Source organism: Odocoileus virginianus, chromosome 11 (genome assembly GCF_023699985.2).
Source record: "Odocoileus virginianus isolate 20LAN1187 ecotype Illinois chromosome 11, Ovbor_1.2, whole genome shotgun sequence".
Lineage (NCBI taxonomy): Eukaryota > Metazoa > Chordata > Mammalia > Artiodactyla > Cervidae > Odocoileus > Odocoileus virginianus.
The window spans coordinates 32,062,465-32,075,559 of record NC_069684.1 but is presented as its reverse complement, the minus strand read 5'-3'; the positions used below and the strand labels follow the sequence as shown (position 1 = coordinate 32,075,559).

At 52.1% G+C, this 13,095-nt stretch overlaps 1 protein-coding gene across 4 annotated transcripts in view; it reads left to right on the top strand.

Annotated features, from left to right (window-relative positions):
* NPHP4 (nephrocystin 4) overlaps positions 1 to 13,095 on the top strand; it is a 133,057-nt gene that overhangs the window by 12,201 nt on the left and 107,761 nt on the right. For 2 of the 4 annotated variants that reach the window (XM_070474192.1, XM_070474191.1), the window contains exons 4-7: positions 907 to 1,059; positions 1,543 to 1,716; positions 10,716 to 10,888; positions 11,965 to 12,029. In XM_070474192.1, the coding sequence (XP_070330293.1) occupies positions 907 to 1,059; positions 1,543 to 1,716; positions 10,716 to 10,888; positions 11,965 to 12,029 (565 nt within the window). The remainder of the gene's footprint in view (positions 1 to 906; positions 1,060 to 1,542; positions 1,717 to 10,715; positions 10,889 to 11,964; positions 12,030 to 13,095) is intronic. The other 2 variants (XM_070474193.1, XM_020904462.2) reach the window with 1 other exon arrangement.

The following is a 13,095-nucleotide window of genomic DNA, read 5'->3' as shown; positions in this document are numbered from 1 at the left end:
GAGCCCCTTCCCTGGCCGTCTTCTTCAAAGAGCCGACCCACCCATCTTCCCCTGCTCCCAGTTTCATTGTCTTCACATGAGCCCCAGGGATACAGGTTTTGTGTGTTTTATTCCCTGTTGCGTTTCCAGTGCCTAGAACAGTGTCTGGCACAGAGTGGACACAGAAAATAGATGTTTAAATAACATTTATTAAATGATTGCGTGAAAGGAAAGCAGAATTCCTGGTCCTGGATAGACAGTAAGAGCTGCCCTCTTGCCAGGTGCGCTGGTGGTAACAGCACTGAAGACCCAGGCAGTACCCTCTGTAGGTGGTACCGCTGGGCGCAGGGCAGGTCTGTTTAGTCTCTGATGCCTTGTCAGTATCTGTGGTTCTCAAAGATTGGCTTTTCTTTTATTTATATCCTGACCCCAACCCACCCAAATAATTCTGACAAGCTGAGGATTTAGAGTTTGTGGTTATATTGGGAATGATTTGGCTGTAAATGGTAATAACAAATAACTCCTCCTCACCCCCCACCCCCCAAAAATATCCCAAGTAAAATAGCCTAAGAAAAGATAATTTGTTAACTCACTTAAAGACAGACCTATCGTTAGCATAAGCTTCAGGTGTGGCTTGATCCAGGATCTCATGTGTTGTCACCTGAACTTGCTCTTCCTTGGTTCCACATGGTGTCATGAGTGTCTGTCTCCATAGCTTTGGCTTCTTGTGTGCCTTGCTGGTTCTGGGTGGGACTCCAGAGGTCAAGGGAGGGCCATGGAGAGAGGTCGTCCCTTGGAAGGAAGGGCCTGATACCTAAACCAGGGGATGAATGCTGAGTGGCCCAGTTTCCCCCAGATGGTCCGTCAGCATCTGTGGGGAGACTCGCAACATTAAGGATCCTTCAGGGCCATCCCTTTGTCTCCCAGGGTGTGCTGGAGCTGCTGTCAGAGGTGGGCTGCCACCTGCGCGTGTCTCTCTTCGATGTCACCTATCGGCACTTCTTCGGGAGGACGTGGAAGAGCTCGTCGAGGCCCACAGAGCCACTCAGCAGGCAGCCAGCCAGGATCGTCTTCAATGAGGTGGGTGCAGTGGCTGGCAGGTGTGTGGGTTCCACCCAGACCTGGGGGCACCACCAGTGCACCGCAGACTGCAGGAATGCCCTGAGCAGCAGGCCGAGCTCCCACAAAGCTCATCCTGGCAGCCAGCATCTGTTTCCAGACAGAAACTTGTGTGGCAGTCATGTACCCTGAGTGGATGGTGGCAGGGGGTGGGTGGGGTGGGAGGGCATGTATGTAGGTCTCATCATCTTCATGGAAACTTCCAGCTTTGGCAACAAAGTTAGGAAATTATTGATCTCGTCACATTTCCCCAGTTTTCCTCCTCGTTCACTTCCCCCCTTCTTTTTCTTTTTAGTTTAGGATATTTTTTTTTTTTTTTAAGATGAGCAAATTGAGATTTAGAAGTGAGGTACCTTGCCCAGGTAGAAGGTGGCGGGGCCCAGAGCCCCCGTCTCTGTCTGCAGACTTGCCCACGCAGCAACCCTGTGTCTGGCCGCCCTGCAGATCGAGTGTCACATCCTCGTTCAGCTGCACCAAACCCACAAGCGTCTCTTCCAGTGCCTGCCGTCTGCCCGCCATGGGGCCGGGTGCCAAGGCGATGGTGCTGGGTGGATGGGACGGATGTGGTTCTCACCCTGGACAACTTACAGTCTGCTGACCAGGCAGGCGGCCGCAAGGGTAGGTGTGGTGAGTTCTCAGAGGAGACTGACAGCCACTGCCCTGGGGAAGAAGGGGAGACGTAAGCAGGTGGTGAAGGATGGTCTCGGGGAGCTGAGCCTATGGGATGGAGGGAACCAGCTCAGGATAAGTGGAGTGGCAGAAGCTGTGTCCCGGGGTTAGGGGCAGGAGGGTGGCCGAGGGTGGGCTTGGCGGGTAGCTAGCTGGGAGGGGCCTTCCTGAGACAACGGGGTTTTCCTCAAGAGCTGGAGGTGTCCCAGCGGTCTTCTTCCCAGCTGCTCTTTCAAGCTGCACCTGAATGCAGTGGGTCCTGCAGGGAACAGTATTGGAGGGTCGGTGTGGCACTGACTTTGTCCTTCTCTGCGCAGCATCAGGGAAGCCCAGTAGGTGACAATACAGTGAGTAACAGAGGTGGTGGTGGTGGCCGCAGCCGTCCTGGGGAAGGTCTCATACGTGACCAAGCTGAGCGAGCCGCCCTCTTTGTGGGGGATGCTCCTGCCCAGTCATGAAGCCGCCAGGCTTCTCTGCATTGGCTGTCACCCAATGTCACAGTCAGGATGCTGTGTGCAGCGTGGATTGATGTTACTGGTCTTACTGAACGTTCAGGAGAGGGAGATGCTGTGCCCCGAGGTTCAGGGAAATTAGATACAGCCATGGGGACATATGTCCTGGGGATCAGGACCTTGACTGGTGTGTTCCGGCCATCAGATGGCCCATGCTGAGCCCCTCAGTCTGGTGTCTGAATCTAGAGAGGGGCTGTGTGTTGTAAACCACATGTGACTGTGGGCGGCTGTTTAGGGTGCTGTCCCAGCTTCTGCACTGAGTCACTTTGCGCCTCTGTCTTGGGGCGGGCGGTTGGGGATTGCCGAGGCCTGGCAGGAGTGCGGTGGCCCCAATGTTGCTGGGAGCCTGGCTGGGGTGCTGCCTTCCTGGGCTGGGCTGTTTGGATTCTTTTTCTCGAGTGGACAGTCACGCCCTGGAAAGCCTAGTGTGGTGACAGATACTACGGTGACTGTGTCCTCTCCTGGGGAGTCACCACGGGATGGTTGGCTCCCAGCTTCTTGGGGAGGTTTCAGCCCTGCTGTTTGCCTCTGGAGGTTGGTATATATGTCTCTGTCTTGAAGAGCAGTTGGCAGGTCAGAGGCCGTAAGTGACAGACACCTTGACCACAGTGATTGTTCTCGAGCCTTGTTTTAACCCTGATGCTGGAGGGGCTCTGCAGGTTCTGTTGGAAGTGCTGCTGTGTCGAGGGGATGGTGATCCCCTGAGATCAGCAGAGGAGCACTCTGCCACCACTGGGGTCCCAAGATGAACCCTCCTCCTGTGACCTTCCCCATGGCTTTCCTTGTAGCCGTGGTCACCGCCAAGACAGGCCACATGCGGAGGGCCTGCTGTCACCCCGACCAGCTCAGTGGCTGAGAGCCCTGCAGAGTAGAAGGTGCATTGTAAGAAATGGCCTTCAGAGCTGCGGCTCCACCTTCTGGGCTCATCAAGGGCTCAGCATCCATGCCCGAGAGGGTTCTCAGGCGTCCCCCTATCCTGGGAGCTGTGGGTCGAGGCCTTTTCAGCTCAGTTCATGTCTGATCCGAGCCGTGGGAGCTGAGTGCCGCTCAGTCATTTGGGCTCTGCTCAGCAGGGTGAGGGGACCAGGGCCGTGTGTGAGGGAGGACCACAGTCTTTAATGTTTTCAGAAGAATCTGCACCTTTCAGTTACTGATCGCAGCGAGGCTAGTGCTGGGGAACAGAGCAGTTCTGGTTGGGAGGGGATGCCAAGGCCCTGGAACTGCTCAGCCAGAGCTGTGTTCAGGTGCTATGCCCCAGGCAGGCAGCAGAGGCCAGTGCTGCCCCAGGAACGGTCCATCCTGATGGGCCGCTTGGCAGCATCCTCCCCACCAGCGCTGTCCTCTTGTCCTTGATGTTCAGAGTTTAGTGAACTACAGAGATTCCGCTTTGCTGTGTGTGTGTGTGTATACATGGACGTACATGTGCACATGAAATGTGGCGTGTTCCCGGGGTGGCCTGGATATGTGGAGGGTCTGGTTATGGGGTTGTGTCATCTGAGCAAAGCTCTGTGTACACACCTAAGGGAATAGAGAGAAACACAATTTGCCCTCTTTAGAGATGATTCTGAAATTTGTGAAGATCTTTTTCTGATTTTACTAATTGCCTGGGCTTTTCTGATTCTACCCATTGGTTGTGGCTCAGGGGTGATGCGGAGAAGGCAATGGCACCCCATTCCAGTCCTCTTGCCTGGAAAATCCCATGGATGGAGGAGCCTGGTAGGCTGCAGTCCATGGGGTCACTGAGAATCGGATGCGACTGAGCGACTTCACTTTTACTTTTCACTTTCACGTGCTGGAGAAGGAAATGGCAACCCACTCCAGTGTTCTTGCCTTGAGAATCCTGGGGACGGGGGAACCTGGTGGGCTGCCGTCTATGGGGTTGCACAGAGTCGGACACGACTGAAGTGACTTAGCAGCAGCAGCAGCCGCAGCAGCAGGGGTGATGTGACCGAGGTTACCAGCGGCCAGTAGCAGGGGCCCATCTGGAAATCGATGTGGTTGTCTGGTCTCTGTGTAGACTCATGAATCAACCATGTGGGCTCTGGGTTTTGATTGAGTTGTCCTTGTAATGCACAGCCCTGACAGAAGATGTTATTTCATTACTTTGCAAACAACGTCCTGTAGGAAAGACCATGGACGAAAGGAGTCCTGCCTTGAGCCGAGCCGGGTGTTTCTTTCCGGGAGTGATGAATTCCTTATGCCCCTCTCGTCCTAGCCTCCCCGCTCTGCCTGGCGGACCACAGGGCACCAGCTCCAGGCCTCTCAGCTCTGAGCTCAGAACTCTGTGTTCTCCTTCGAGGCTGCCCTCGGTGGAGAGGAATCACCCTTCACTTGTGCTGAGATGGTCGATCATTCTTTCAGCCTCTCAAAAGATATCTTTAAAAAATAATCTGAGAGGCCAAAGCACCATGCAGTTCCTGCACTTTCTTTCTGCGATGGACATAATTCTCCCTTAAATTCTTTCCTTAACTAACCACGCTCAGCCTGCAGTGACAGGCTCATTTTTCCTCCTGTATTTATTTGACTCGGGCCACTGGGTAGGAATCCTAGTGGTTCTTCACAGGCAGCCAGAACCCAGATCAAATATGGCACAAGTGAACGTATCTATGAAACAGAGACAGACTCACAGACATAGACAACAGACTTGTGGTTGCCAAGGGGTGTGTGGGGGGCTGGGGGAGGGAAAGATTGGGAGTTTGGGGTTAGCAGATTCAAACTGGTTTATATTTATAGCATAGGGAACTATTGATATATTCAATATCATGTGATAAACCATCATGGAAAAGAATGTAAAAAAGAATATGCCATCTGATGCAAAGAGCCCACTCATTGGAAAAGACCCTGATGCTGGGAAAGATTAAGGGCAGGAGGAGAAGAGGGCAGCAGAGGATGAGATGGTTGGATGGCATCACTGACTCGATGGACATGAGTTTGAACAAACTCCAGGAGATGGTGAAGGACAGAGGAGCCTGGTCTGCTGCAGTCCATGGGGTCGCAGAGAGTCCAACATGATGTAGTGACTGAACAACAGCAACAATATATGTATAACTGAATCACTTTGCTATACAGCAGATATTAACACAACATCTGTAAATCAACTCTACTTCAATAAAATTAAAAAACAAGTAGATGCTGTCAAGAAATGTCAGTGTATCCAAGTAAAACTCCAGCAGGCTCTGCCCAGTGACTTGGTTAATCGCCAGGTTCCTGAACATGCCCTCCGCTCTCCTTACCCACTCTCATGTTCCAGGAGCTGCTACTGATGTAAACCATTTGCAAAGCAGGAATCCAGCATGGCTCCAGGGTGCCGTCTTTGCCGAGAGTGCCTGGTCTTAGCCATGTCACCTAGGAGGATTTCTTTCCTGTCTGGCTCAACAGAAACAACTCCTGGGGACCCTGAGCCAGAAATGGGGTGGGGGGGCGGGTATAGAAGTGAGTGAATGAATAGAAGGAGAAATGATATCTCTCCTTAATGTTTCCATAGGGATTTAGTTGTTTGGTGATTGAACTGTCTACCACGTGGGCTTCCCAGGTGGTGTTAGTGGTAAAGAATCTGCCTGCCATTGCATGAGATTTAAGAGCTGAATGTTCAATCCCTGGGTCTGGGAGATCCCCTGGAGGAGGGAATGGCACCCCACTCCAGCATTCTTGCCAGGAGAATCCCATGGACAGAGGAGCCTGGTGGGCTACAGTCCATGGGGTTTTAAAGAGTTGGTCACGACTGAGAGTCTGAGCACATAGACATACATGTGGGGACAATAGAAAGCTTTGAATTTGTCAGCTTCTGTGTATTTATCACAGTCTCCTGAGGCTGTTTTTGCTTTAGGTTGTAACTGGGTTTGCTGTTTCTGAATAAGCCCAGCCATCCTTCTCCAGGCGGGAGTGGGTCTGGCTTTGGCTGAGGGAGTAGGATCTGATGTAAGATGGAAAAGGGCTGAGTCTTGCTCCATCCTTACTCCTGTGGGGTCTTGGGCCAGCTGTTTAAACTGTTGACTCTGAATTCATCATCTGTGCCTGATGGACAGCAGTGTCCACCTCCTAAAGGTCCAGAGGGTAAGTAGTAGGTTCTTCCCAGGCAAGCTCCCAGGGAGCAGTAGGGGCTCACTCAGCAAACACTGGCTGGGGGTCTGCTCTGTGCCTGGCTATTATGTTAGGACCTGGAAATGCCCAGATGGGCGAGATGATGTGTGGTCATTTCAGCCGTGGTGGGGTTTGCGTTGTCACTGTCGACGGGAGCTTGTCAACCCTGGCTCACAGACGCTTTGAGTCAGATAATGCTCTTGGTGCGGGGGCCGGGGGTGGGGGCGATGTCTCCAGAGCTGTGTTCTTTTCCTGCAAATAATGGCAGGCCCCACCCCAGATGAGTGGAAGCTTCAGACTGGAATTAGAGATTTTGCAACTCCCGGAGAAGAGTTTTGCTCGTGGATTCACTGTGCTTGGAGCGGTCAGTTTTGCGGCCGGTCATGTGCAGCAAACTGTTCAGAGCCTCCAGTGGAAGGCTGAGCTGACAGACAGTGGCAGCAGAAGGATATGTGGTGTATTTACCTTCCTGAAGCTACCCTACTAAAGGTTTACTAAAGAAAATTGTTTGCTGGTCCAGTGATTAGGACACCATGTATCCACAGGTTCCATCCCTGGTTGGGGAACTGAGATCCCACAGGCCGTGTGGTGAGGTCAAAGAAGAGGAAAACAAAATTGTTTGGAAGGTACTAGTTTAATTTCTGCGCCTCTCTCCCGGCCTTGTCCTCAGCCTGGGGCGGAAGAGTGTGTGTCACTTAGGGCAGGTCGAGCGGCTGGGCAGCCATGGACAAGCCTCTACTCAAATGCCTGTCTTCATCTGAGGCCCAATTTCGATTCTGTCACGTGTGTGAAAAATGGACCCTCAGCCCTGAGGCAAAATGTCGGCGTTTTTGAAGATGAAGGCATTAAGACAGGAGCATTTCTGTGATTTATTAACCAGTTTATCCTGTCAGGGGGGCACCTTGTCAAGGGTGGATGAGTGAGCTGTGGTGTGGGGGGACCAGAGCCCCACTCTTCTGTGTCCCACGGCTTCTTTCTAGGTAATTGGACGGGCTTGACGTCAACGTTTAATCCCACGGTGGCAGCTAATACATCTCCAGGTATTTTGCATGGCCGCCGCCAGGCATCCTAACCCTGGAGGGCTTGGTTTTTAAAATATTTATTTACTTGGCTGTGTCAGGTCCCAGCTGCATCATGTGGGGTCTTTCGATGTGGTGCATGGGCTCAGTAGTTGTGCGTGGACTTACTCGCTCTGAGGCATATGGAACTGGGTTCTCAGTTCTCTGACCAGGGATCGGATATGTGTCCCCTGAATTGGAAGGAGGATTCTTTACCGCTGGACCACCAGGGAAGTTCCTGGAAAGCTTGTTAGCAGAACTGCTTGATCGTGCTTGGAATGTCTGACCAAGCCCACGGGGGTGCGGTGAGGGTAGGGGGCCTGGGTTCTAGATGACTGGGCTCCTCTGGGGATCTCCCAGCCAGGTGCCTGAAGGGTTGAAGCCACAGAGTTGCGTGGTTCATCCCCAGGGCTTTTACTTGAACAGAATTTCTGAGCTGGTCAGCCCTGGGCAGGGTGTGTGTTTTCTACCTGGCTAAGCTGACTCTTGAGAAGTCCCTTGGACTTCAAGGGGATCAAACCAGTTAATTCTAAGGGAAATCAGTCCTGAATATTTACTGGAAGGACTGATGCTGAAGCTGAAGTTCCAATACTCTGTCCACCTGATGCGAAGAGCCGACTCATGGGAAAAAACCCTGATGCTGGGAAAGACTGAGGGCAGAAGAAGAAAGGGGTGACAGAGGATGAGATGGTTGGATGGCATCACGGACTCAGTGGACATGAGTTTGAGCAAAGTCTGGGAGATAGTGAAGGACAGGGAAGCCTGGTGTGCTACAGTCTATGGGGTCACAAAGAGTTGGACACAATTTAACGACTGAAGAACAACAACAAATTAACCTTTACATTTGAACTTCTTGAGGGCTAGATCGTGTTTCCAGGTTCCTTAGAAATTCTTTTTTTTTTTTTTAATGTGGACCATTTTTTAAAAAAGTCTTTATTGGATTTGTTCCAATAAATTGATTCTGTTTTGTGTTTTGTTTTGTTTGACTGAGAAATACATGGGACCTTAGCCCCCTGACCAGGGATCGAACCCTCATCTCTTGCATTGGAAAATGAAGTCTTAACCGCTGGATCACCAGAGAAGTCCCTAGAAATTCTTTAATATGCACGGCGTGCTCATTAGAGAGGCAGTAAATCACGTTTGGAAAAGCATTAGTCCTTACCCATCAGTAGTGAGGGGATGAGGCACTCAGACCCTGTGTTGCCTTGTAACACGCTGAGCTTCCAAGGCTGACCCTGCTGGTGAAAGTGGAGTCTCTGGGACAGACCAGAGTGGGGCTCTGTGGTTAGTTTGGTCTCAGTAATTGTTTGCAGTGGTAAAGGAAGTGGAGAGTCAATAGCCATGAATTGGTACGTGAAAGTCAAAGTCGCTTAGTCGTGTCTGACTCTTTGTGACCCCATGGACTATACAGTCCATGGAATTCTCCAGGCCAGAATACTGGAGTGGGTGGCCGTGCCCTTCTTCAGGGGATCTTCCCAACCCAGGAATCAAACCCAGGTCTCCCGCACTGCAGGCAGATTCTTTACCAGCTGAGCCACCAGGGAAGTCCAATTGGTACCTGGGACATGCCCAAAGCAGCTGGCCCTACTGCCTCCGGGCAAAGGATTTCAAGGTGACCTCTAAGCTGGAGGATTATGCCTGCTCTGCATCAGAGCTGACAATGTTTGTTTCACCGCCAAGAAGAAAAGTGGGTAGTGTCCATAAAACTGATATGCACAGGTGTAAATGTGGGAGGTGAGATAATGACAAACTTGACTTTACGGTGGGGCTTTTTAAAACAGTCCTCAAGTCTTGGAAACGGAAACATAATTCTCTCTTGGTCCAACCACCTGTCAGCTGTAAGTGGTCATTATTTCATCAATTTGCAATAAAAGATAATAGAATAACGATTTATATCTCATGGCTGATGTTTTAATGTGTCTCTCTGTTATCCTGGGCTGACAGTCTGTGATTACAGTAAACGTTTTCTTGGTGACACCGTGGTAATGACTCGTTAATGGGGGATTATTCCAAGTTTAAATCACATTGCTGCAGCCCGGCTGGCCAGCCCTGCACTGGGGGGTGGTCTTTGTGCTCAGTTGGTGACCCTACCACCTGGGCTTCACCCTAACAAGGATGCTGGATGCCAGGGACCCCTTGAGTACAGAGCCTCAGTTCAGCACTGACCTGGGCTCCCGGGACACTTGTTCCCTGAAGATTTGCAAACCCAGTTCGCACCTCCTTTTCTGTCATCTGTGTCTATGGTGTTTGTTAGTTTTATATGAGAGTGACTGCACTGGATTTTAGGAGATTGGAAACAGTGGCAGAAGGAAGGTGTTTCTGTTCCCATGTGGGCATGTGCATCTCAGTGACAGGAGCTGGGTTTGACCCGTCTGTGTTGTCTTTCTCACTCCCTACCCCATGGAGAAGCTACAAGTGGGAAACCTTTTAGTAGCAATTTGAGTATCCTCTGCTTGGCTTGGACCCCCGCCTCACCAAATCTTGTCTTAAATATTCTCAAGGCTATATTTGTTATAAACAAAGATTTTTGCTGTTGTTGTTCAGTCGCTAAGTCATCATGTCTGACTGTCTGCGACCCTGTGGACTGCAGCACACCAGGCTTCCCGGTCCTTCACTATCTCCCGGAGTTTGCTCATGTCCATTGAGTTGGTGATGCTATCCAACCATCTCATTCTGGGTTGGAAATGACAGAATGAAATCCTCAGGAAATCCCAGGATATTGCTTAGTTAAAACAGAATTCATTCAGATGAAGCCTCATGGTATTTCCACAGGAAACAGGGATTAGAGTCAGTATTGGCGAGTTGTGATTGAAGTTTGGGCATTGCATGAAAGGGCTCTGCGGACGTGTGGGCAATGTGGGCGACTCAGTGGACGTGTGGGTGTGGTGGGCAGTTCACTGGATGCATGGGTGCCATGGGCTACTTACATCTTTGGGCTCATGGTCCTGGCAGGTGACAAGGGTGGGGAGCACGGCTGCCGCAACCCCTTTCCTCTCCAGAGGCTCTGATGTCTTCTGGCATCTTCTGTGGATGAAAAACTCCCAAAGGAGAAGCAAGCAGTCCTGTATCCAGATGCTGGGTGTCCTGGAAGGAGGAGCTGTGACCCCAGGGTCTGTCTCTGAGGGGCTCCCTTCCTGGCCCCTTCTCCTCTCGTGCCTGGAAGGGATGCTGTTCCCCATATGGTGTGTTTGCAGCATTGACATGAGAATAGTGGAGGGTGAGGAGGGAGCCTGCCTGTGTCCCTGAGCTTCTTTCTTGCAGGTCAAGAGTGTTTACTCTGTCCACTTCTCTTTGGCAGCCCTTGTATTTTCACACATCCTTGAACCACCCTCATGTCGTGGCCGTGGTGGAGGTGGTCGTTGAAGGCAGGAGACGAGACGGGACCCTCCAGACTCTGTCCTGTGGGTTTGGAATTCTTCGGATCTTCAGCCCCAAGCCGGAATCTCCAACTTCCACCTCCCAGGACAAACGGTATCTGCCTTGTCTCCTCAGTTGTTAGGGTTCCCAGCATCTCTCTGTGGTGAATTAACGGCTCATTCACAATAGGAAGCTCTGAATTTGTCAGTTTGTGTGTGTTTATCACAGTTTCATGGGGATGTTTTTGCTTCAGGTTGTAACTGTGTTTTCTGTTGCTGTGTAAGCCCAGCCATCCTTTTCCAGGTGTGAGCAGGACTGGCTTTGGCCAAGGTGGTGGGATCTGACGTAAGGAGGATAAGGGCTGAGTCCTGCTCCATCCTTACTCCTGTGGGGTCTTGGGCCAGCTGTTTAAACTGTTGACTCTGAATTCATCATCTGTGCCTGATGGACAGCAGTGTCCACCTCCTAAGGGTCCGGAGTGTAAGCAGTAGGTTCTTCCCAGGCAAGCTCCCAGGGAGCAGTAGGGGCTCACTCAGCAATCACTGGCTGGGGGTCTGCCATGTGCCAGGCTCTGTTATGTTAGGACCTGAACGTGCCCAGATGGGTGAGACGGTATGTGGTCATTTCAGCCATGGTGGGGTTTGCGTTGTCACTGTAGGTGGGGGCTTATCCACCCTGGCTCCATGGACACTTTGGGCTTGATATGCCTTTGTTACGAGGCTGTCCTGAACAATGTATGGTTTCACAGCCCATGAGATGCCAGTAGCCCCCTCCCTGCCCAGCTCTGACAGCCAAAAACATCTCCAGACTTTACCAGTTGCCCCAACGGGGCAAAATCCTCCCTGGTTGGGAACCATCACTCTAGACACACAGCCGTGGAAGCCCCTCAAAAGTTTCAAATCTTGGGACACTTTCAGGCACAAGCCACTCCTCAGGCATTGTTTCTGGTGCCCTTGCTCAGGCTGCATTCAGACCATGCAGTGTGTACTCTGGACAAACTTGCCCACCAGCGCTGTGGGCTCATGGAGCCGATGCTGTGCTCAGGCGTCCCTGTTTCCCGCAGAGGGTGGAGGAAGCTCCCAGAGGGGTGGAGCGGAGGTCCCCACAGGCCTTGCTTTTGAGAAGCATAGCTGGGGTCCTGTGACTGAATGCAAGGTGCTGATGTGCGGCTCCCGCGTCTTGTTTTGCAGGCTGAGACTGTATCACGGGAGCCCGCGAGCCCTCCTCCACCCGCTCCTTCAGGACCCCATAGAACGTAAGAGACGCGGTCTGGCCGGGCCTCCACAGCACCTGCTCATCATGTCACTTCCCTGAGTATTAGAGCGTCACCACCTTAGCTCAGGTGTTAATAGATCTGAGGAACGTGTAATGTGGGCTTGAAGTCTGATATAATTTAAAGACCCGGGGACTTCCCTGACGGCCAAGTGGTTGGGACTCTGTGCTCCCACTGCAGCGGCTGAAGGTTCCATCCCTGATCGGGGAACTGGGATCCTGTGTGCCGAGTGGTGCAGCCAAAAAGTAAAAAAAAAAAACAATGAAAATTTAAAGACCTGAGACATACAAGCCTGAAGGAAGCACATAACTTTGTGAGGGTGACCCCGTGGGGTCCACCTGGAGGGAGGGCTGCTGGCCCCCCGGCCTCTGGGTAGCAGCTTTGCCCCCACGTGAGTAGTTGCTGTCGAACATGGTCACCGGCTGTCCCTGGAAGCCTCTGACCAGAAAGTGCATGGGTTGTCTCCAGCACAGCAAGGTATCCAGTGGTGCCAATTACAGGGACATCCTGCAGGAGCGCCTACTCTGTGTGGACTCAGCGCCAAGTGGCTGCCTTAGAGCAGTGGGGGCTTCCTGCCTGCCTCTGTGGCTTCTCCTGCCCCCCCCCACCCCAGCACCCAGGGTGCTCCTGGGAGAGACATGAGGCGCCCCCTGGCTGCTGGCTGAGTGGAGGGTGGACGGAGGGGTGCCCGGTGAAGCAGAGGATGGGCTGACAAGCCATTTCAGGGGCCTGGTGTGGGGCTCTTTTCTGACCTGGGGGATGTGAACAGGGTTCTAGCAGTGGAGGTGGATCTGTTTGGGGACAGTGGGGGCGGGGGTGACTTTCTGTCTCTGAGATGTTGCCTGGATTCCATGGTGGGAACTTGGTGTCTGCCTTCCAGCCTGTGTGAAATCCTGAGCCTCCTTCCACTTCCTGAATTTGGTGAAAATCTCATGATCGAGGAACAGTTGGTCAGAAACTTAGCTTAATGATAAAGACTGGCTTTTAGTGTTAGTTGCTCAGTCGTGTCTGACTTTGCGACCCCATGGACTGTAGCCTGCCAGGCTCC